The 25,603-nt window shown below is 40.6% G+C and overlaps 1 protein-coding gene across 1 annotated transcript in view; it reads left to right on the top strand.

The window, feature by feature from the left end:
* Window positions 1-25,603, top strand: part of lamb1a (laminin, beta 1a) — a 123,430-nt gene that overhangs the window by 97,098 nt on the left and 729 nt on the right. Inside the window, exons 26-32 of the mRNA XM_061969629.2 lie at window positions 2,194-2,435; window positions 6,499-6,705; window positions 6,777-6,921; window positions 7,143-7,350; window positions 11,926-12,067; window positions 12,136-12,312; window positions 12,483-12,642. Of these exons, the coding sequence (XP_061825613.1) occupies window positions 2,194-2,435; window positions 6,499-6,705; window positions 6,777-6,921; window positions 7,143-7,350; window positions 11,926-12,067; window positions 12,136-12,312; window positions 12,483-12,642 (1,281 nt within the window). The remainder of the gene's footprint in view (window positions 1-2,193; window positions 2,436-6,498; window positions 6,706-6,776; window positions 6,922-7,142; window positions 7,351-11,925; window positions 12,068-12,135; window positions 12,313-12,482; window positions 12,643-25,603) is intronic.

Raw genomic sequence — 25,603 nt, 5'->3', positions numbered from 1 at the left:
ATTATGAGTCATTCCTAATCTAAATGAGAAAAAATTAACATTTTATCAGTCGTTATCCTAATGATAGCAGATATTGTGCAGTATGTGATGTTTTATTATGTTTGCTCCCATAAAGTCTGCAGTGAGTAGAAATCAGTGATGTTGTTTAAAAAAAAAAGCGAACGTCGTGATTCGTCTTTTAAATTAATGCGTATGCTTGAAATGGGCAAAATATGTAAATATTAAATGTTATTATAAATGTGCCCGTTACTACATTACAGTACATATATACTTACAGCATGTATTTAAAACTTTAATGGAGGTGTTTAGATGTTTTTAAAGGGCTTAATAGGCAGAATAGGCTCCATTAAGTGGACTTTTGATCGCATGTATTTAATATTTAGAATGGATTAAAAAATACACCCATCGTCATGTCGTTCATAACGATTGTGAACGATAGGCAAAATTCCAAAACAGTGCAGTTCTACTTTATTAAATTGCTATACATTAGCTGACCACACACAAAGCTACTGCACGTGTGTGTTCCATACCACTATAGTTATGTCAATACATGCTAAAAGCCGGAACAAAGTGACGTGTAATGCCTAAAACACTCTGGAAAGGTAGCACCCTGTAGACATCCACGTAAAGGTTGCAAACAGCCCCTTTATATTCAGGCCAAGAAAAAAAAACTATGAAAATGCAAAATGTGAAGCGCTGAGTGGTGAGGAATTTCTGTGTAGTTACCTGATAACTTTTTAATGATCTAATAGCCATTTAGCTGATGATGATGTAGCACATTAAAATGTTCTGAACCGGTCTTTACTCGTCTCCCACCGTGGTTATAGTGAAGCCAAGTGCTACATACGCTTCATCATATTCTGCTATGGCAAAAATAGCATGTTCTCTGAGGTTGCACGCGCCCCCACTGGCATCGCACTCTCCCAGGGGGCCCTGCCCCACTATTTGAGAAGGACTGATCAAGAGGTGGCAGAGGGGTTAGTGCGTCTGCCTCACAATACGAAGGGCCTGGGTTCGATCATGCGCTCGGGATCTTTCATTGTGGAGTTTGCATGTTCTCCCCGTGACTGCGTGGGTTCCCTCTGGGTACCCGGGCTCCCACCTCCAAAGACATGCACCTGGGGATAGGTTGATTGGCAACACTAAACTGGCCCTAGTGTGTGAATGTGAGTGTGAATGTTGTCTGTCTATCTGTGTTGGCCCTGTGATGAGGTGGCGACTTGTCCAGGGTGTACACCGCCTTCCGCCCGATTGTAGCTGAGATAGGCTCCAGCGCCCCCCGCAACCCCGAAGGGAATAAGCTGTAGAAAATGGATGGATGGATGATCAAGAGGTGGTGGGCGGGATAAGTGGTCGGTTACTTCGTACAATGACAAAGATGACAAACAACCAGCGCCAAATGTGCTCTTAGCCTTAGGAAGTGACTGGCCATTGGAGACATGGTTAAAAAAGACAGCTAAATCCAATTAGGTAAAGGATACAAGGTTCAGGGTTCAAGGGTTCAAGGTTCAAGAGGTTTTATTCGTCCCATGCAGAGTACACCACAGTGAAATGTTTTTTTCCATGCTCTTCAGATATTGCGTACAGTGGGATCCAAACACTAGTTGCTGAATCTAATACACTAAATACAAAAAATACAACAATTTGAATAGCTCTGATGTACATTAATTACAAGACAATAAGTTGCACAATAAGTCCCGGTACAAGTAAAAGTACAGTAGTCACATACAGTACCAGTGCAATATCAAATAGTATAACAGTAAATGCAGTATACACAGTATATACAGTATAGGAAGTAATAAATATTAAGGTGTCTATAGTTCTTTTGGCAGTTGAGTAGTGACAGTAGTATGAACAGAGGTAATGGAACAGTATGACTTCTTTATACTCTTGTTTTTACATTATTTACAGTCATTGAATAAAGTGTATTGTAGTCCGGTAATTACAGTGGTAAATAAAGTGATTCTTGTGCGTGCGGTTTTGTGCAATTGTGATAAGTGTTAATCAGCGGTGCAGTTGAGCAGTCTGATGGCTTGGGGATAGAAGCTCCTGAGTCTCTCTGTGTTGGCCATGAGACTCTGGTAGCGCTTGCCTGACTGCCGCAGTGATACTGCTCAGTTTTACTGATGAAGACACAGTGATTTAGGAAAGTGCTTCACATTGTTATTAATATTTGTATTTCTTTGTTGCCAGGGGCTGCAAACAGTGTTAATAAGTACTACCTGCAGTCTCAGGTGGCTGAAGGTCGAGCAAATGCCTCTACCATCGACCCAGACAGCCCAGTGGAGAACTCTGCTCACCTTCGGGAACTCACTGGGGGTAAGATGAACCAAACCAGAGATGAGTTCCTCAGGAGACACGCAGAGCATGCTCAGAGACTGGATGAACTGGCTGGACAAATCCAGACTCTGGACCTGACAGAGCTCAGCCACAAGGTACACGCTAGAGTTTTCCTTAACTGTTAGTAATACAAGTGGAAGATATAATGATAGTTTAGTAGTTAAAGTTATAATGGGAATGTTCGAATTATGTTATTTGTTTATTTTGCATTAAAAAAAAAATAGTTAACAATACATTTTTTTAATGAATAGGTTTTAGTACAAAACATGCATACAATGAAATTCAAGTTTGATTAAAAAAAGTATAAACATCTTCTCAAATAAAAAAGTGTGAACATTTTTTGTAATGGGGGCCTCAAAATAAAATGCTGTTTATTTCCCAAATTTAGCCAAGGGCATTCTCAAACAATATCCCCACTATTTATGTTGTTATGTTCCAAGACCCCCCAGCAAATGACGAATAATGGACACTTCATAAAAAGCACTAAAATTACTATATTTGATATTTGAAACCCTTCACTATCCTTCAGTTATAAAAACACATTTTGAAGCCAGTTGTACATGTTAATAAACAAATACCGGTACAGGTTTACAGGATAAAGTTTTTGACTTACAAAACTTGTCAGTATCTCCCGGTGCTGGAATTGTGCTTTCTGCTGGATTCATAGCTGCAGAACTCAGTTTTTTGCCCTGCATAGAGTGCCATCACACCACTTTTCATTAAGTTCTGTTTATAAAAATGACCATTTACAATTTAAAGCAAAGGACAGGAACTCAAGAATATGCGGGGAACGAATGCTAAACCAGGGCAGGGATCGACTGTGTATCGCTTTGATTTGTTGTAATATTATTTGTAGGGCTGTCTTCAATTAAGTATTTTCTTAATCCAATCTGGTTCCTTAGATTTAGCCCATCGTCAACAAATCTAAGACGACGTTTACACTGCAGGCCAAAGTGGCCCAAGTCTGATTTTTTTTAAATCTCATTTTTTCCAGCTGACTGTTTACACTGCAATTACAATGTGATTTGTATCTGACTCCAGTGTAAACGCGCACAGGCCCCTATGTGGCCTCGATGTCACTTGCATGTGCACTTCGATAAAGTGAATATAAAGGAAGTCGCTACTGCTACAAAATAAAATAAAAAAGTCGCAACACCTTAAAAGTGAATGTTTTTTTTACGTGAAAGTAAATTAAAGTAATATAATGTATGAATGGATGTAGTGTAATATATTTGGGAGGGTTCTAATCTTTTAATGGCTGTCAGGTAGAGGAGACCCGGACATCAGCGTGGATATATGTGAGCTTTATTTTTCAACTCACATGTAAGCAAATGCGCCACAGCATCAATTCCAGTCCTTCAACAATTGCTTTTTCTTCGGAATTGAAATATTAATTCATATATTACACATAAACTATTATTTGCGCACCATTGACAAGTGATGCACCGAAAATTTGGTCGTCTTAAATAGACTTTGCTCACCGAAACCAGATGTTGTGATGAAATATTCAATTTGGCTAGTGACTGCGTCTTTGCCCGCGCACACGAGTGACGTAGCTCGCCCAAAGCTAACGAAAAAGTCACATTCAGGTCACATTGCATTTAGACTTAAGTCATATTTGAAAATATTAGATTCTAATCGGATTCAGGTGTATCTCCTGATGTGGCCTGAACCTGATGCCAAATGGTCAGATTTGAAGCACGGAGCGTTTAGACTGGCAATAAAAAATCTGATCTGTGTCACTTGAAGGCAAAAAATATCAGATTTGGTGTGCAGTGTAAACGCCCATGGCGTTTAGTTTTTTTTTTTTTTTACTGAAAAATAAAAAAAGGATCTACTTGTCCAGGGTATACCCCACTTTCCGCCCGAGTGCAGCTGGGATCGGCTCCAGCAGCCCCTGTTACCCCAAAAGGGACACGCGGTAGAAAATGGATGGCTGGATAAACAAAGGATATGTATACTGACTGGTCCCTAGGTGTCAGTAATGTAACATGGATGTACTTAGACGTGAATATTCCAAAGTTAATTAAAAGTACTTTGAAAATGAATACGGTCTTTTAATAAAGTGAACAAAACAAAAATCTCTATTTGCTACCACCTCAAAGAAAGTATAGTTTGTCAGAATAAGACTTAATATTTGACATAGTAAAGGAAGTAAAAGTCATAAAGTTTCTGTATGTGAACCAGCGAAAGGACAATTAACTTTTTCAAGAGGAAAACTGCACCTCTTGGGCAAGGCAGTCCCGCGGCGTGTCCAATTTTAAGGGCGTTTTATAAGGGTTGGCGGCGGAATTCGACCGCCAGAGGCATGCGATGGCATGGCGAGCTACTATACAATAATGTACATGTCATTCTATATTTAGTATATCAAAATAAACATAATAACAGAGGTGTAATGGCACCAAGTCAGCTGTGGCTGCTTTTCCAGGCTTCTGATTGGACCAAATGTGCATGACAGCTGGTGTATGTGTTCTTATGTAGACAGTGACAGTTTTGAAACTACACTCTTGTGGATGGAGATTGTTTTAACCCCGGATATGTGTTTTAGAAACTATCTATATTCGTGTGGACATGACCGCCTCTATTTCCCATTCTCGACTCCTGAGAAATGGTTTATGTCCCCATTTTGTCATTCCATGTTACATGAAAGGAGGAGGAATTTGGTGATTTTGGCCCATGAGAAAGCAAAAACAAAGCCTATTCTAGCTGCACTCGGGCGTAAGGCACGGTACACCCTGGACAAGTGGCCACCTCATCACAGCACCAACACAGATAGACAGACAAACATTAGCACTCAAATTCAAGTGCATGTCTATGAGGGTGGGAGGAAGCCAGAGAACCCAGAGAACATGCAACTACACACAGAAAGACTCTGAGCCTGGAAATTAAACCCGGGGACCTACTTACTTCTTATTCACTGTGCCAGACTGCTGCTTAAATAAGACAACTTTCTGTAAATAGGTATTTTGTACATAGTTTACCAATAGTTTTAAAAATCGTTTTGCATTGGCCTGCTAAAAGTTAGTGAAAAATTCCTACCAAGGTAACACAAAGCACAATGGTGACACCCATTGGAACAATTAGGTGTCCCCCATTACACATAACTCTGGAAATTGCTTCTACACCCCATTTCAAATTGTTATTATAGATTAGAATGTAATGCAATTTTATTCCCCATACCTGAACTAACAGCCTCCCCGCAACCTACTGCAAAAGCTGCCTCCCTGCTAAAGCGACATGCCCCTTTTAGTGTAGCAGTCAAGAACTGACAATGACGCGCAGACACAAATATGTAACATCTCCCCTGCTGCTTCTGGCGTCCCTGAAATCTCATCACAATCCCCCAGGAGATCCCGACTGTGTTAAATTGTTAAATGAATGAAAGTCAATGAGTGTCCTTCTTAATGGTTAAACAGTTTGGCTTTTGACGGATACTGGCACTGTGGGCCACTCGATCCACAACGGCAACATTTGCAAACGGCTCACCGACACGACGCCATACATGTTGTTTACCTCCAGACGTGAACAGTGATTCATCCATGAAGAGAGCACTTTTCAAGTTGCCAGACAAGCATGCGGATGAACTTCCCTGAGATGCTTTCTGAACGTTTTTGCAAACCGATGTTGGAGGTGAAGCTGCTGGATGTAGAGGTCCTGGGCTGCGGTTGTGAGGCCAGTTCAATTCTGTGAAATGGCTTCAAAGACATTCAATTGATGGGCAACAGCTCTGATGAACATTGCTAGTCAGCATGCCTACTGCACGCTCCCACGACACCTTTGGCATTGTGCTGCGTAATAAAACTGCACATTTTGCAGTGGCTTTTTAGAGTAGCCAGCCTAGGACACACCTGTGCAATAATCATACTGTCTAATCAGCATATTGATGTGCCACACCTCTCAGCAAAGGAGAAGACTAGTACAGATTTAGATAGATTTGTCAACAATATTTGAGCTGTATATCAGTAGGTCTTTTGTGTACATAGAAAGAGTCTTGAGTTAAGCTCATGGAAAATGGGACCAACAACAAAAGTAATTTTTTGAGTGTAAGAGCAAAATTAATTGAATAAGCAAACATTTAAACATCTGCCAGTATGGCTGCAGTTGCTCTGGGCTGATTTGTCCATTATGGTCTCAATCTCATTTCCTATGGCTCAACAGACATGTGGGAATCCAGCAGATCAGGGGTCATGTTGGTCGTCTCCGTGCAGAGGTCCTGGCTGTGTGAACGTAGAAGGTGGCCATAGGTGTGGAGGAGATGAATGTAATGGTCTGTTGACAAAAGTTCACTCCAGTTGGCAGAAAGCTAGTGACTCTGAAGAGGAAATATTAAATGCCATGGGCAAAGTGGACACACTTGCAAAGATGGTGAGACACGAATCTATGATGATATGAAGATTGTGTTCTGGATGGAGTCTCATTTGTATTATTTTTTTCAGGTTTCAGAGCTCAAACAACAGGCAGATGATGCAAAAATTAGTGCTAATGACGTCCTTATGAAGACCAACAGGACCAAACACAAAGTTGACCAGAGCAACAAGGAGCTGAGGACCCTCATCGGACAGATTCGAGACTTCCTCACACGTACACCTTGATAGCTATTTTTATTATGTCTCATATTTTGAAATCAACATATTTCAAATAAGATCAGCAAATCAAGATATTTTTCATCGGAATTAATTGTTATTCTCATCTCAAGAATGCGGAATAAGACAACTTTTCTAGAAATAAAGATGTTTTCAGCCGAGAGGCTGATGACGATTCATAGACAAGGTTTATTTATGCAAATATTTCATTTCTTTCAGAGGATGGAGCCGATCTTGAGAGTATTGAAAAAGTGGCCAATGAGGTGTTAGCCATGCAGATGCCCACCACACCAGAGCAGCTTCAGAACCTGACGGATGAAATTCGACAGAAGGTGGGGGAACTGGGCAATGTGGAGAGCATCCTGCAGCAGAGTGCTGACGACATTCAGAAAGCTGAAAGCCTGCTTGAACTCGCACGTGAAGCTAGGTGAGTTGACTGTTGAGTTGTTCTGCTCATATGGTGTGATGGAGGAGCATCTTTAATAATAGATAATTGGCTGCCATGTCAATAGTTCGACTAACATTTGATTGAGGTTGTGCTCTTCTAGCATAAATATTGAAGTACACAAGCACAATAGAAAAAAGTATTTGGCATGTGGTCACTGCAGCTAGAGGTGGACAAAATGACAATACAAAGTTGTTCACAAATTATTCGCTTGCAGGCTTTTTTTGTGATTGTTGCAGCCTAAAATGCCTTAATTTGCGAAAGCTTTTTCACAAAGTTGTTGTGGCAAAATGTGGCTTCCATCCAACATCACCGCCCATGTTCGCTCGCTTCGTCTCTGTTTTGCCTTAATTGTAACTGAATTAAAGCATCAATAATGAGTAACTTTGATATAATCAGTGACTGTCTGGTGCCCTTGCCTACTGGGCACAAAAAGAGACACAGTCCTGATAAATCTGAGCGGTCCGAGAGCAAGAAATGTCGACACAATGTGGTGGGGAAAAATGTAGTCTATTGCCTGTGTACGTAATGTACAGGATATGTGTGTAGCCACTACTTTCTGGAATGACGAACTAAATCCTATTTACTCTGCTGTTGTTGTTTTGTGATGCTGCTGTCATTGTAATGATGTCATGATGCAACGGTTAATGAAATCCCCGGACCCTGCTGTCCAGGGATCTCCCTAAAAAGGTGTTTGGATTAAATTAATTCATTACAATTATGGAAAAAGCATTCCTCTGAAATAACTGATCTGTTTTCATTCATTTTTAGAGCAGGCATGTTTAGTCTGTTTTTACAAAGAAACATTGTTTGGAGTTAACTGTTTTCTGCAAAATGATCAAAATTCCATATTTGTAACAAATGTGCATTTTTTAAATTGAGACTATAATTTTGATTGTTAGAAACGATACAATCTCAATCCACATTAACAGCATGGCTGTTTCATTAAAAGCTCCACAAAAAACCTTGATTTACTCAAAACAAAGAAAATTAAGATATCTGTGTTTGCGTCTGAACTCTTCATATACACTTAGTGCGGGGGTCAGCAACCCGCTGCTCCAGAGCCGCACGCCGCCCTAGTGGCTTGTTGGGGGAAAAAAAGTTTTTTTAATATGGTTTCTGTAAAACAACCATGACACAAACCTTACTAATTGTTCGAAATCCCAGTGTTGTATACATGCTTCTGGGATGAGAGTATTTGGCAAACATCGTTTTGTCCTACTAATTTCAGCAATCCTTGAACTCACACATGTACAACTTTCTCCAATGCTGCCACAGAAAGACGTGTTTTATGCCACTCCTTCTTTGTCTCATTTTTCCACCAAACGTTTTATGCTGTGTGGGAATATACAAAGGTGAACTTTGTTGATGTTATTGATTTGCTGGAGTGCTTATCAAGCATATTTGGTCAATCCATGACCGCAAACTAATCGATACTAACATGATATTTAGGCTAGCTGTACGTACATATTGCATCATTATGCCTCGTTTGTAGATATATTTGAGCTCATTTAATTTCCTTTACTTATGTCCTATTTATTTTATATGTACATGTCTCATGACACATTATCTGTATGTAATATTGGCTGCATTTCTGATAGTTGTTTGTGTGCTATGTTGTTCCAGACCACAGCAAAGTTACCCAGCTTGCAAAGATTGTAATAAATACATTAGGAGAAGACAGCCTGCCGTTTGCTTTAACTTGGACACACGCATCTATACCTTTGGCCATTCTGAGCCAGTAATTTCCAGAACTTATCTCATCCTGTGAGAAGCCTCCATTTTACTATTTATTTCCAATGTTGCAAAAATGTGGAGAATAAAAATTAAAATACAACATTTCTGTAAACAAATATTTTTGTCAGCCTTTGATAGTAGGCTAATATAGCTAATATAGACACTTACATCATGTGTTGCCTTCATTATAACACTTATATGAGGCTTTTATTTTTTTGCGGCTCCAGACAGATGTTTTGGGGGGTATTTTTGGTCCAATATGACTCTTCAACATTTTGGGTTGCTGACCCCTGACAGAGTGTTTCAAGGCTATGGATTCTAGAGGGTATACAACCCCAGTTTATATATGCTTTGTGGACTTGAAGAAAGCACTAGTTGTAATACTCACCATTTTGTTTGTGTACTACTGGTGGATTCCATATTTGTTTCCAGTGATGGGTGGACGAAGCTGCTCATTGTCACAGATAGCCGGTGAATTTCTAGTGGGATTGGTAGTTCCAGTTTGGTGGCCACATTCTGGTCTCTGCTTTTTGCAGATGATGTAGTTCTGTAATTCATTAGGCCATGCTATTCATCTATCACTGGAATAGCCCAGTGTGAAGTTGCTGAGATGGCAACAAGCACTTCCAACTAGGGATGTCCCGATCCGATATTTGGATCGGATTGGCCGCCGATATTTGCCAAAAAATGCGTATCGGCAAGGCATGGGAAAATGCCGATCCAGATCCAGTTTAAAAAAAAAACTCCGGTCCGTGTTTTCCAACTTACCGATTTAAATAATACATTCCACTTTTATGCTGCTCCCTAATTTCCGTTCCGCATTTTCCAGCACACCTTCAACACATCCACAGGTCTGTGGATTCTCACACCGTTGCTTTTAGCTGCTGGCATTACACGACAGGCTCTTTTCACTCTTTCCTGTGTCTCCCTCTCACAGACAGCAAGCGCACCTTCTTACACACGTCACATACGGTCACGTCATACGTCACATACGTATACGCCCTCTCCCAGCAGAGAGGTAGCAGCATGGCTAACGTTAGCTGTGATGCTAGCGCAGCCATGTGACCAACGTTCCCTCTATGGTGCGCGCCTGTGCAATTGCGCACTGCTCAAGCGTCCTCTGCGCATAGCAATTATATGCCACGCACAAAATCAAATAAAAAAATAAGCGCATAACAATTTTTGACACACGGACGGACACGACAGAGAAAACAGTTTTCGTCATCATTGTTCCAATATTGTAACGTCTGTCGAGACGCTTATCTCCATTCGGTGCCACACGCCCACACCATCAAAATGCCGAGGCAAAAATTTCCAGATCAACACCGTATGAAAAAATTTGTGATTTTCTTAGTTGTGATTTCCTTCTCTGCATGAAAGTTTAAAAGTAGCATATATTAATGCAGTATGAAGAAGAATGTTTTAATGTAGACATGCAAGCCTTGAAAGAAAATTTTGAAAATCAAGACTACATTTCCGGGCTTCACGGTGGCAGAGGGGTTAGTGCATCTGCCTCACAATACGAAGGTCCTGAGTAGTCTTGGGTTCAATCCCAGGCTCGGGATCTTTCTGTGTGGAGTTTGCATGTCCTCCCCGTGACTGCGTGGGTTCCCGCCGGGTACTCCGGCTTCCTCCCACTTCCAAAAACATGCACCTGGGGATAAGTTGATTGGCAACACTAAATTGGCCCTAGTGTGTGGATGTGAGTATGAATGTTGTCTGTCTATCTGTGTTGGCCCTGCGATGAGGTGGCGACTTGTCCAGGGTGTACCCCGCCTTCCGCCCGATTGTAGCTGAGATAGGCTCCAGCGCCCCCCGCGACCCCAAAGGGAATAAGCGGTAGAAAATGGATGGATGGAAGACTACATTTCCTGCAAATGGGTGCATTTCTACCCTATATTTTAACTTTAGATTTATTCTCATATCAAACTCTTTTGGCTGTCTTTTTCACACTTACATCCGGCGCCCCCCTCCACACCCTGGATTATAAATAATGTAAATAATTCAATGTGATTATCTTGTGTGATGACTGTATTATGATGATAGTATATATCTGATAGTATATATCTGTATCATGAATCAATTTAAGTGGACCCCGACTTAAACAAGTTGAAAAACGTATTCGGGTGTTACCATTTAGTGGTCAATTGTACGGAATATGTACTTCACTTTGCAACCTACTAATAAAAGTCTCAATCAATCAATCAATCAAAACACATAGAATCATCATACTGCTGTGATTATATGCATCAAGTGTTCATTCAAGGCTAAGGCAAAATATCGAGATATATATCGTGTATCGCAATATGGCCTTAAAATATCGCAATATTAAAAAAAGGCCATATCGCCCAGCCCTAGTTTCAATGATGCCATTTCTGTTTGTCATGTAGAATTTTGTCTATTTTGTGTTTATCCTTGAATAAACAGGTCAGTTTCTTTTTTTCAACCATTGTGTATTATTCAAACTCCCCTAATTCAGCTGGCTAGTTGTTATCAAGAGTACTAAAACCCTTTTCAACATGATTCTGACAACTAAGTAGGCTAAATAACTTTAAACTTTAATACATGCTCGGATAGGCCAGTATCGGTCGGTATCGGTCAGTATCGGTATCGGATCGGAAGTGCAAAAACAATATCGGTATCGGATCGGAAGTGCAAAAACCTGGATCGGGACATCCCTACTTCCAACATGGAAGAAGATGAGCGGATGCAAGGATTGTAGTAACAGTTTTTGGTAGTTAAAACAAAGTGATTAGGGTCATCTGATGTTTCTGTTTAAATAATTTCAGAGTTGTAATAATACAACGTTGTACTCAACAGTCAGGAGGCAGCCAACGTAAAGAACTCTGCTGAGGTGGTGAAGCTAGCTCTGGAAGAAGCTCAGAGAGCTCAGACAGCGGCCGTCAGTGCAATCCAGCAAGCCACCAACGATATCGAGAACAGCAACAAGCTCCTACTCTCAGTCAGTTTTCTGTGTGTCGTAGTCCAACTTTATTTTGTTGTAGTAACACACGTGACTTTTCGATCTAGGTGAAGTCAGAGACAACAGATGCAGAGTTCAAACTGAACAATGCCACACAAAGACTACATCGCCTTGATGAGAACATGACACTGCTGAGGAACAAAACTTTGAATGCCACTATAAGCAGTGAACACACTATTCAGGACGCAACAAGCATAAAACAAATTGCCAATGAGTTAAAAAAGGTAAGTTAAAAGGTCAATTTAAGTTTGAGGATGGCTCAGCAAAACTAAAGCTTTATCATTTTCTTGTTGTATTTTCTTTGATTTATAGGACATGGTCAATTTAAGTTTGAGGATGGCTCAGCAAAACTAAAGCTTTATCATTTTCTTGTTGTATTTTCTTTGATTTATAGGACATGGACTCTGAACTAAAGGATAAGTTCTCCACTGTAGAGCAGCTGATTGATCAAAAAGGAGGCGGTTTGGCTGATGCAAAGAAAAAGGCGGAATTATTGCAGCAGGAAGCCAAGGAGCTGCTGTTGCAAGCCAGTGGCAAGCTGAAGCTTCTGAAAGGTAGCATCACAATATTTGTTCACTTTTCAGAGATTGTGTGTTCCAGTCTAACTAGTTAGGTATTACAACAGCACTCTAGCACATCTTGTAGTCCCTGCGCAGCAACAGGATGACTATGGGGACTTACTGATGTTGCGTCATGAATTGGGGGCACCGGCGGACTGGGGAAAAAAATTTGGCCCTGGACTTTTTGTTCCAGACTGGCCCACTAAATTTCCCCGATTTGTATACTATTAAACTCAAACCTGAATTTATTTCAATGCATGTCATAAAATACATGAAAAACAAATGGTTCAATTTATTTTAGTGCACAAAGATAAAATCAACAGAGAAAATAATTAATAATAAATTAGTTAAAAATAAGCCATTATTATATATATATTATATATATAATTTTGCTGTCTGCTTCAAATCCCTTTGCTCCAAAAAGCATGAACTGATACTACTGAACCACCAAACGCTTATGAATTCTAGGGTGAAATAGCCTTCATATTCTGTTCGTGTTGACAGACTACGAAATGGCTGGGAATACGTCAAATTTTACTGTAAACGTATTCCCAGCCATTTCCTAGTCTACATTTTATTATTAGACGTTTTACAAGCCATTTTCGGTTTTCAAGCATGTCTCAGTGTCTTCAGCAAAATGTTTTTGGGTTTTGTTTGCAAATATTTTTATTGAATTTTACAGTTAAAATCACATTTAACAGTCATACTTTGCTCACGCAAAGCCTTCATATAAGCACACATCCACTCATACACACTCACATGCACACTTGAGGAGAGAGGTGCACTTAAACTTTAACAACTCAAGGTTTACAGTATAAACATTATTAGGAAAGAAAAGAAAAAATACCCAGATATTGTATATATATCCATCCATCCCGCTTTGGCTCAGGATCAGCAGACTATCCAGACCATAGCAAGATGGATGAACATTCCTCAGCATCAAGGATCATCAGGAAGTGATCCCAAGATCACCTCCCGAGGACCTCTCCACTGTTCACGCTTAAAAAAGAAAAAGGAAAGTCACAGAAATTGATCAGATGCAAAACAATACAAAATAAAAAGTCACAAAAAAAAAAAAGCAAGTAAACCGTGGCAAAATCATATCAGAAGTAACAAAAAAAAAAAAATAATAATAATAATAGTGTATGATCAATACAAAGAATAATAAAGATAATAAAAAAGAAATACAACTACGTACAAAAAATGGATGGCAGTTTTGCTTTTTTCTTTAAATGTCCATAAGTTATGATTCAATATATGTCAGTAAAGGTTTCCAGGTTAGTTCCCATTTATTCATATTTGCAGAGTTTATAAATCTTGTTTTTTCAAGAGTCATTACATTCACAAGTTCATTTAGTCAGTTCCTGAAGTTGGATGCAGATGGGGTTTTCCAGTCTTTGAGAATGAGTCTTTTGGCCAAAACCGTCCCGAGCAGCAACACAGCTGTATTATATTTTGGAAGTTTTTGTGTTTCTGAAGACCACCCAAACAATATTACATCCCTGTCAGGGACAAGTTTTCTCTGATATACCCCCGAGTAAAAAAAGAAAATGCTGGACCAAAATGATTGAATAATTGGACATTCTCAAAACGAATGAGACAGTGATCCTTCAGCCGATTTACCTTTACCACAAAGTGGAGATGTATCAGGATAAAATTTGTGTAATAAGACTTTGGAGTAGTAAAAACGATGAATCACTTTAAACTGTATGAGCCTAAGTCTGCTGTTAATTGAGCAATTGTGAATTTGAGAGAGTGTCCGTTCCCATTGCAGTTTCCGTAAGTCTTCCCTTTTCTTCTTGCTCTGGTATCCCTACTATTTTTATGTTATTACGTCTTGAGCGCCCTTCCAATTCGTCTATTTTAGCTGCCAATTTCTCATTGCTCTTCTGCGTTTCAGTCAGTTTTTGTTCGAGCGCTTTGATGCGGCGCTTGTGTTCAGAACCTTGCTGCTGCATGTCCTCCACTCTGTTGGTCAATGCCGCCTGCTTGCTTGTAAGAGCCTCAAGCTTTTCCTCAAGCATGTCAAAACGTTTGTTCATAGACTCGAGTATCTTATCCAGCAACTTCTCCAAAGTTGATGACGCCATCTCAGCGCAAGCCTCGCGCTCGTTTATGGCCAGAGGTGACTCTGATTGCTTCCCTCTTCGTGTCTTGGGCATAATTGTTGTTATCTATGTTTTAACGGAGTATAACTCACACAGAGTGATAGGCAAGTATATAGTTGGCCAAGCGTTGTCAGTTAAAATTTTTTTTTAAAAAGCAGAATTTGAATTAAATCTTACAGTTTTCACCGGAGTTACCGCAGAGGCAAACTACTGCTTGTGCATCTTAGCCACGCCTCCTAACATCCCTTCAGCAACATGTTAAGGCTGAAATATACTCGTCACGTAGCTTGCATCCCCTCTGAAGGCGTCTTGATTTGTTTATAACTCTTCTGAAACTAATCATTCAGACACAACAATTTATTTCGAATGGACGTTTTACTCGTAGACCAGAGGAAAATAAGTTAGTGAAGATGGACTGTGCAACCCCTAAACAAGTCACTGCTGAGGACGGATGAATTTGCACTGCTAATCGGCTATTCTACTGTATGTAATTGAAAAACCCCAAAATGTTGAAATAGCTATTGTAACAACCTGCTGAAAGGTGATTGACGTAGAATGAGGACGTGTGGTGTGTAAGAGAAAAAGACGGAAACAGACATGGCTGCGCGAGAAAGAATATGTGTCAGAATTGAACCTGTTAGCACAGCATTGGCAATAAAAGTTAAAAAGTGTGACTTTATCTGTATGCAACAACACAATAAGCTGAAAAACAACACATTCAGTAATTACTTTTAAAGCGCACCAAGATGTTAGGTACACAATATCAGTTTGCATGTAAATGTTCAATCATTGTTGCTTTATCTCATACAATAATTTGTCCATTTCAAGCACAATGTCTGCACTCTTGTGCTCAGGGAGCCTCCTCTCCAAAAACTGACCAATCGCTGCCCTGTGGTCTGTGTTGCCGCTGGGTGTGTGGGAGGGTACCCAGGGGAGGAGCAAGAAAGTGTCGCTTATGCAAGCTACGTGACGCAAGAGTATATTTCAGGCTTTATCGTCTACTAAGGCAAGGCATAGAAACAAATAGATAAACAGCCATCCATCGATTGACCCATTATTGATCTGCCCACCGGGAAAACTGCCGGTAGTCCCGATGGCCAGTCCGCCCCTGGTCGGGTAAAGGGAGCAGTGCTAACCTAATTGACTAAATTCTGTCAAGTGATGTCGGTGACGAACCCCAAGATGCAGAGATGGCAGGCTTGATACAGGAAGACATGATTTTTAATGTACAAAAAATGCAGGAAAAACACAAACCAGGGACCAGGAGACAGGAAACAGGATACCAGGAAAACAGGTGAACTGGAAACAGCGAACAGGATCCAGCAAACAGGAAAAAAGAAAACTGGAGACAGCAACCAGCAAACAATCCACAGCATACAGGTAATACTTTAGCACTGACTGGAGGGCAAGGCAGGTATAGATAGCAGCCGACTGATTGACACCAAGTGTGGCCAGGTGCCAATCAGCCGCAGCTGAGGAGAAACAGCGCTCAGGGAGACGAGCAGGAAACTGAACAAAAATAAGAGCCCTGACAGGAAATAAAACACAGCAAAAACCAAAATATAACCAAACTGTCAGTGTCAAGCCTGACAGTAGCCCCCCTTCCTATAACGGATACCAGACGTTCTAGATAAACAAAAACCCCAAAAAGTCCAAAGTCACGGGAGGGTGGAGGGAGGACAAGGCGGTGGGCCGCCAGGCCAAGTGTCCCCGCAACCAGAAGGGAAGAGTCAGGTGGCGACAGCGAGTTGAACTCCGCCGGAATTGGCGAGGCGGTTGCTCATGGAACGGCCACATCCGTGGCCGATAAGAGGGCCGCATGCCGGCGCCTGATGGCTGCCCGTGCATCAGGCCAGCTGGAGATTGGCCTGACGGTGACGGGGAAGCTGGCGACGCCGTGGCACGGTCCGCCAGGGAAGAGGAAGCTGATGTCGTCGGAGTGGGCGGAGCCAATGACCAGGAGGCTGATGTTGTCGGCGTGGGTGGAGCCAGAGACGAGGAATACGATGTCGTCGGCATGGGCGGATCCAGAGACAAGGAAGACGATGTCGTCGGTGTGGGCGGAGCCAGAGACGAGGAAGACGGCTTTACCGTCGGACGGCCCACTGGAGACGAGGATGGCGGCTGCACTGTCGGCGTCTCCAGAGCTGGTACAGCAGGCGGCTGCTCCGTTGGCGTCTGCAGAGCTGGTACAGCAGGCGGCTGCACCGTCGGCGTCTGCAGAGCTGGTACAGCAGGCCAACACAGGAAAGGGATGGGTGGGAGGGATCACAAAAAGAGGCAAATTATTTCCTCGATTCGGCCATCAATGTCAAAATATTGTTAAGTCTCTCTGCCATTAAAATCTCTGCGGGGTTCGTAGTTGGCTGGAGTATTCTGTCAAGTGATGTCGGTGACGAACCCCAAGATGCAGAGATGGCTTGATACAGGAAGACATGATTTTTAATGTCCAAACAATGCAGGAAAAACACAAACCAGGAGAAAGGAAACAGGATACCAGGAAAACAGGTGAACTGGAAACAGCAAACAGGAACCAGCAAACAGGAAACAAGAAAACTGGAGACAGCAACCAGCAAACAATCCACAGCATACAGGTAGTAATACTCCAGCACTGACTGGAGGGCAAGGCAGGTATAAATAGCAGCCTACTGATTGACACCAGGTGTGGCCAGGTGCCAATCAGCTGCAGCTGAGGGGAAACAGTGCTTAGGGAGACAAGCAGGAAACTGAACAAAAATAAGAGCGCTGACAGGAAATAAAACACAGGGAAAAAAAAAACATAACCAAACTGTCAGTGACAAGCCTGACAAATTCATGTTGAGATCCATGGTAAATTTAGAATACATTGCGTTGATACAACTTGAAACAAAACCACAGGACAATCTATATACAGACTGACTAATCTTGCAGGGAAGACGCTTGGAAGAGTTTGCATTCTTCGTATGTTTGATCCCGTCCAAGGTCACAGTAGGGACGTAAGGTATTAATGATAAACCGCTGTAAAATTGCTGACTGTTAGTTCTACGGTTTAAAATGTAATATGTCGTAAAACCGTGATTGATTACCGCACTTTGATTAACTCACAGTTATAATGCTCATACCCTGAAGTAGCAGCTTGCTCGCTAATTGCTAGCTAGCTTAGATGCTAAAATGAATACAAGACACATTAACGTCTTTCTCCATCACAGAGGTTATACCCCAATCTAAACTCGTCTTGTCTGAGCAACAATTGTACATCTTGAACACGAGGCTGTGCTCTCTGACAGAGTGGTAAATCTATACACGGATATGTCCTTACCAGGAAGTCAACCTGCATGATTCCACATGAACTGAAAGTGAAGCATCCAACACCCATTTTGACTTTGTCATTAGGAAACATTTTAAAACCTCTACAAATGAATACGAAAAAGATAAAAATATATTCAAACACTTAACTAACGATAATATTGCTCTTGGAAATCTCGAACAATATTTAATGTTTCTACCAAGGTATATTGTGTGTTTGGATGGATAACTATAGCCCGCTTCCATTTCGTAACCAGTAGTAACTGACCAAAATAGAAGCTATCTGGGGCTGGTTTTGGTGCTGAATGATGCAGACTCAGCAACTGCAACAAGTTTTTGAACGTGATATTGTGAAATCTTAACATCCTGTAAGCATACTTGCCAACCCTCCCGGATTTTCCGGGAGACTCCCGAAATTCAGCGCCTCTCCCAAAAACCTCCCGGGACAAATTTTCTCCCGAAAATCTCCCGAAATTCAGGCGGACCTGGAGGCCACGCCCCCTCCAGCTCCATGCGGACCCTCCAGGCAATGTTGTTGTAATATATTGAGTTGGAGGCAACAAACAGGCGAGGGAATTAAGTACTGTACGTCTCTTTACTGTAGACTTCAGAACAGACTCACACACTTGACGTCAGGTGCGCAACACCACGTAAATCGTTGGCCAACCAAAAAGTAACCCCAGTACGCTATAGCCAACATTCACCAGGAGATGGCAACAGACAAACATAGATCACTCCATTACATTACTCCCCTTTTATAATTGTAGAAGTTACTCAAAAGAAATAAACAACCCAACCAGCAGCTCAATTAAAAAACTGTACTTAAGCCACATTCTTTTTTTTTTGGTACTGAACTCTTAACCCTCATTTGTAAACAATAACATGCTTATTATACAAACAGTATTTGTACATCTTTAACACAGATTTTTATACTGTCTTCAGAGATTCAGTTTTTTTGGTGGTACTCGAAACCTTTCTGGGTACCTGCGGATCACTGGTGGGGTTTTTATTGTGGGTGATCTGGGTTCTGATGATGGCAACTCAGCAGCCCTTCGAATCTGGTTCAATGATTAGACTAGTTTGTGTCTGACTCACTGATGGTCCTGATGATGGAACTGAAACAGCACTGTCCAGTTGTACTGATGGCACATTTTCTGTAACTGGTGGAGACTAGATAACTGGCAGTCTCTCCATGTTTTCTCGCCATGGTAACATGTGATCCACATGCACTGTGCGCTGTCTCTGTCCCTCTTGATATATATATATATATATGTATATATATATATATATATATATATATATATATATGTATATATATATATATATATATATAAGAAAATACTTCACTTTCAGTGAATTCTAGCTATATATATATATTTATTTTATTATATATATATATACAGTATATATATATATATATAAATATATATACATATATATATATATATATATATATATATATATATATATATATAAATATATATACATATATATATATATATATATATATACATATATATATATATATATATATATATACTATATATATGTGTAATACTTGACTTGGTGAATTCTAGCTGTAAATATACTCCTCCCCTCTTAGCCACGCCCCGCCCCACCCCGACCACGCCCCCCACCCCCCACCTCCCGAAATAGGAGGTCTCAAGGTTGGCAAGTATGTGTAAGTAATGAGGCGTCCTGACAGAAACACACAGTCTGATGCATTTACAAACACCCTGAATTATGGGTGTCAACATTACAACCCAAGCAAGTTGTTTTTTGCATGTTCTTTATGTTCTGTTTTGCTGCAATATTAAACAATTTGTTGTGGATTTAATTCCATCCGTCCATCCATTTTCTACCGCTTGTCCCTTTCGGGATCGCGGGGGGTACTGGAGCCTATCTCAGCTGCATTAGTTACACCCTGGACAAGTCGCCACCTCATCGCAGGGCTAACACAGATAGACAGACAACATTCACACTCACAGTCACACACTTAATTCCATGATAATAAAATAATTAAAATACTGTGATATGAGATTTTCATATCAAATCAGATCAAATCAAACTTTATTTATATAGCACTGTTCATGCACTGGCAAGTGGCAAGCATAACTTGCTGTACAAAACAAAACAAAACAAACAGACAACAATAATAGAAGAAGAGAAGACACATGTACTATATACAAACACACATACATACATACGCATATATATATATATGGCGTGGCGCAGTTGGGAGAGTGGCCGTGCTAGCAACCTGAGGGTTCCTGGTTCGATCCCCAGCTTCTACCAGCCGAGTCACGTCCGTTGTGTCCTTGAGCAAGACACTTCACCCTTGCTCCTATTGGGTCGTGGTTAGCGTCTTGCATGGCAACTCCCGCCATCAGTGTGAATGGGTGTGTGAATGGGTGAATGTGGAAATAGTGTCAAAGCGCTTCGAGTAATTAAACAATTTAAAGACAGATAAAAAATCTGAACAAAGGTAAAGGTGCTCGAGGAACTACACGGTACCAGACTTTCCTAGCCTCTTTGACGGCCACGTCTGGCCCTTGTACTTGAAACACAAGAAAAAAATGTAGATGAAGGTAGAAAAGCGCTATACAGGTATAACCCATTTACCATTTATATATATGTTCATCCATCCATCCATTTTTCAACCGCTTGTCCAGATAGACAGACAACATTCACACTCACATTCATTCACTAGATATATATATACATGTATATATGTGTATATATATGCATACATATATACACATATACATATACGCATACATATATACATATACTCATACATATATATATATATATATATATATATATATATATGTATATATACACGGATACATATATATATATATTTATATATATATATATATATATATATATATATATATATATATATATATATATATATATATATATATATATATATATATATATATAAATATATATATATATATATATGTATGTATGTATACAGCACAAAATATACAACAAAACAAATGGAACATCCATCCATCCATTTCCTACCGCTTATTCCCTTTTTTGGGGGGGGGGGGGGGGTCGCGGGGGGCGCTGGAGCCTATCTCAGCTACAATTGGGCGGAAGGTGGGGTACACCCTGGACAAGTCGCCACCTCATCGCAGGGCAAATGGAACATTTCAAATATAAATAACACAATAAAAAAATAAAAAACAGTGTCTTCAGCTTTTTTTTTTAAGTGTAATGCTCTCTGCAGTCCTGAGGCTCTCTGGTAAGCTGTTCCACAGGTGGGGGCCATAGTGGCTAAATGCCGCCTCACCGTGGGTCTCTGTTCTGCTATTCGGTAAAACTAAAAGGCCAGTGCCAAAGGACCTCAGTATCCTCGAGGGTTGACACGGTAAAATCAGATCAGATAGATAAGAAGGCGCAAGGCCATTAAGACATATAAAAACTAATAATAGAATTTTAAAATCGATCCTGAAGCGGACGGGGAGCCAATGCAGCGACTTTAAAACTGGTGTAATATGCAGCTGAATTTTGTAAAAATTGTAGACTTCTGACATTCTTTTTGGGAAGGCCAGAGAGCAGGGCATTACAATAGTCTAAACGACAGGAAATAAAAGCATACATTAGCCTGAGAGAGAAACGGGCGCATGTTCGCTCTGGCTATGTTCTTAAGATGATAAAAACCTTTTTTTGTAATATTTTTGATATGTGGAATAAAAGTCAGCTCGGAGTCAAAAATCATGCCCAGATTTTTTTTAGACTGTGTTGGTTTGAAATTTTGTAATTTTGGTAACATTTTCTCCCTCTGGTCTTCAGGACCTATAACTAAAACCTCTGTTTTTCCTGCTTGAGCTGTTGGAAATTCTCTGCCATCCATGACTTGATGCAGTTAAAAAAGGGTATGTATTGGTCTTGTGTCATCAGGAGACAGGGCAATGTGTATCATCAGCGTAACTGTGGAAGCTGATGCCGTGACTCCTAATGACGTCTCCAAGAGGCAGCATATAAACATTAAAAAGAATGGGACAGAAAACTGAGCCTTGAGGAACCCCACATCTTATCTCATGGGTTCCCGAGAAACATGCATCCATGCTTACATAAAAACATTTGTCTGTGAGATAAGAGCGGAACCAGTTAAAAACCAGAGAAGCCCATCAGGTGTCGAAGTCTCTTTGATAAAATATGATGGTCTACTGTGTCAAAAGCAGCGCTTAGATCCAGCAGAACCAACACTATTAGTTTTATATTATTTAAAATTCCACCTGATGTCATTTAACATCTTTAAAGGTGCTCTCTGTGGTTCATTCTGAAACCAGACTGATGTCTTTCTAAAATGTTATTTATATTTAAAAAGTAATTGACTTGGTTAAAAAACAGTTTTTCTCAAATTTTACTTAAAAATTGTAAGTTGGATACAGGTCGGTAGTTATTAAAAACATTTGGGTCCAAACTACTCTTCTTCAGAAGGGGCCTCACCACCACGGCTATCGTTACATCCCTATATTTGACAGGCTTGTTTTAGATTGTGTGAGAAGAGAAAACCAATGGAAAAAGTATCATGTGCATTTTGATCAATACCTTGAGATGTTCTTGTTGTCTTATTACCGTAGTATACACACTACTTTTGCATGTTATTTTTATTGATATTATACTGTACACACATTTTATCAATCATTATAAAGAGCTTCTCAAGAAGACAATAGAAATTACACTTGAATATGAATTAGAGTAGTCACTGTGCAGCTTGTATCACAGTTTAGATGAGAGCTAGGCAACTATTTTGACTCGGAGGCCACATAGAGAGAAAAAAAAAAGTGTCTGGGGGGGGCCAATGTGTATGTGTGTATAAATTATATATACACATTTAGCTGTAAATATCTGCTGTACAGTATGTGTGTTTGGGTCCCTTTTTTCAGGAACACTAATACCAAAAGTCACAATGTCCGATGAGAGTTCTAAAAACGTTATGACAGATCACCTCAAAAAACCGGAATGGAATTTTACAGTTTTTTACTGAATGGGACACCCAATATGTACATTAAAATAAAGAAAGTGGGATTTATAATATTAACTTGGAACAATAAAACACTGAATTTTAACAACATATGAACATTGCTCCTCTTTTACTTCTCAGACCAGCTCCTCGATAGAGATCTTTTACAATCAATCAAAACACAACAAAAATGTAACAAACAGCAAAATATGAATGCAAAGTGTAATAAACACCTACAATATGATATATTATCACTTTTATGAAGAACATTGTTGTAAAAATCTGCTTCCTCATCTGTTTCTGACACACGCGTTTCGGGCTGGCTTATCTGAAAACAAACCCCGCCCACTCTGCTTTGTTCCTAGTCTGAGCTGCTGTGACGTAGATTACCGTAATAACTCATATAACACCCAAAAGCGGAGATTTCACCCATTGAAATACTGTCTGTAGTTCAAGACTGACGGTCATTTAAAAACAGCACTGTACATCATAATGGCGGCGACAGTTTTGATGTTAAAGGTAAAAAAAAAGTGATGTAGAACGTCTGGCGGGCCGGATTGAAAGTCTTAACGGGCTGCATGTGGCCCACAGGCTGTATCTTGCCCAGAACTGGTTTAGATTCAGGGAGTCAACAGTTAAAGTTAAAGTACCACTAGGTGTGGTGAAATTACTCTCTGCATTTGACCCATCCCCTTGTTTCACCCCCTGGGAGGTGAGGGGAGCAGTGAGCAGCAGCGGTGGCTGCGCTCAGGAATCATTTTGGTGATTTAACCCCAATTCCAACCCTTGATGCTGAGTGCCAAGCAGGGAGGTAATGGGTCCCATTCTTATAGTCTTTGGTATAACTCGGCCAGGTTTGAACTCACGACCTACCGATCTCAGGGCGGACACTCTAACGTGGTTCTTAACCTTGTTGGAGGTACCGAACCCCACCAGTTTCATATGCGCATTCACCGAACCCTTCTTTAGTGAAAAATAAAATGTTTTTTTTTTTTCGAATTTAAGACAAAGTTATATGTTTTCGGTAACACTTTAGTATGGGGAACATATTCTAAATAACAAAGACTCAATTTAGAGTTATTTGGTTAGGGTTCGGGTCAGGGTTAGAGGGTTAGGGTTATAATAAGGCCATGCCGAATAAGACATTAATAAGTACTTAATAATGACTAGTTAAGAGCCAATATGTTACTAATTTGCATGTTAATAAGCAACTAATTAAAGGCCTACTGAAATGTGATTTTCTTATTTAAACGGGGATAGCAGGTCCATTCTATGTGTCATACTTGATCATTTCGCGATATTGCCATATTTTTGCTGAAAGGATTTAGTAGAGAACATCGACGATAAAGTTCGCAACTTTTGGTCGCTGATAAAAAAGCCTTGCCTGTATTGGAAGTAGCAGACGAGTAGCGTGACGTCACAGGTTGTGGAGCTCCTCACATCTGCACATTGTTTACAATCATGGCCACCAGCAGCGAGAGCGATTCGGACCGAGAAAGCGACGATTCCCCCATTAATTTGAGCAAGGATGAACGATTTGTGGATGAGGAAAGTGAGAGTGAAGGACTAGAGGGCAGTGGGAGCGATTCAGATAGGGAAGATGCTGTGAGAGGCGGGTGGGACCTGATATTCAGCTGGGAATGACTAAAACAGTAAATAAACACAAGACATATATATACTCTATTAGCCACAACACAACCAGGCTTATATTTAATATGCCACAAATTAATCCTGCATAACAAACACCTCCCTCCTCCCGTCCATATAACCCGCCAATACAACTCAAACACCTGCACAACACACTCAATCCTACAGCCCAAAGTACCGTTCACCTCCCCAGTGTTCATACAGCACATATATTTCCCCAAATTCCCCAAAGTTACGTACGTGACATGCACATAGCGGCACGCTCGTACAGGCAAGCAATCAAATGTTTGGAAGCAGCAGCTGCATGCGTACTCACGAACCGCGTCTGCGCATCCAACTCAAAGTCCTCCTGGTAAGAGTCTCTGTTGTCCCAGTTCTCCACAGGCCAATGGTAAAGCTTGATTGTCATCTTTCGGGAATGTAAACAATGAAACACCAGCTGTGTTATCCGGCACAACAGTCAAGGGGTGCATTCTACGGCGGGGGTGCGTTATCCGGCACAACACCTGCCGCAATACACCGCTTCCCACCTCCAGCTTTCTTCTTTGCTGTCTCCATTGTTCATTGAACACATTGCAAAAGTTTCACCAACCAGAATACTGTGGAATTTTGCGATGAAAACAGACGACTTAATAGCTGGCCACCATGCTGTCCCAAAATGCCCTCTACAATCCGTGACGTCATGCGCAGACGTCATCATACCGAGACGTTTTCAGCAGGATATTTCGCGCAAAATTTAAAATTGCACTTTAGTAAGCTAAATTGGCATGTGTTGCAATGTTAAGATTTCATCATTGATATATAAACTATCAGACTGCGTGGTCGGTTGTAGTGGGTTTCAGTAGGCCTTTAATGGTGAATATGTTCCCCATACTAAAGTTAAAGTTAAAGTACCAATGATTGTCAAAGTGTTACCATGTTTTTTTTT

This window comes from Nerophis lumbriciformis, linkage group LG10 (genome assembly GCF_033978685.3).
Source record: "Nerophis lumbriciformis linkage group LG10, RoL_Nlum_v2.1, whole genome shotgun sequence".
NCBI lineage: Eukaryota > Metazoa > Chordata > Actinopteri > Syngnathiformes > Syngnathidae > Nerophis > Nerophis lumbriciformis.
Note: the sequence above shows the minus strand (reverse complement) of the source record. Positions and strands in the feature narration are given on the sequence as shown.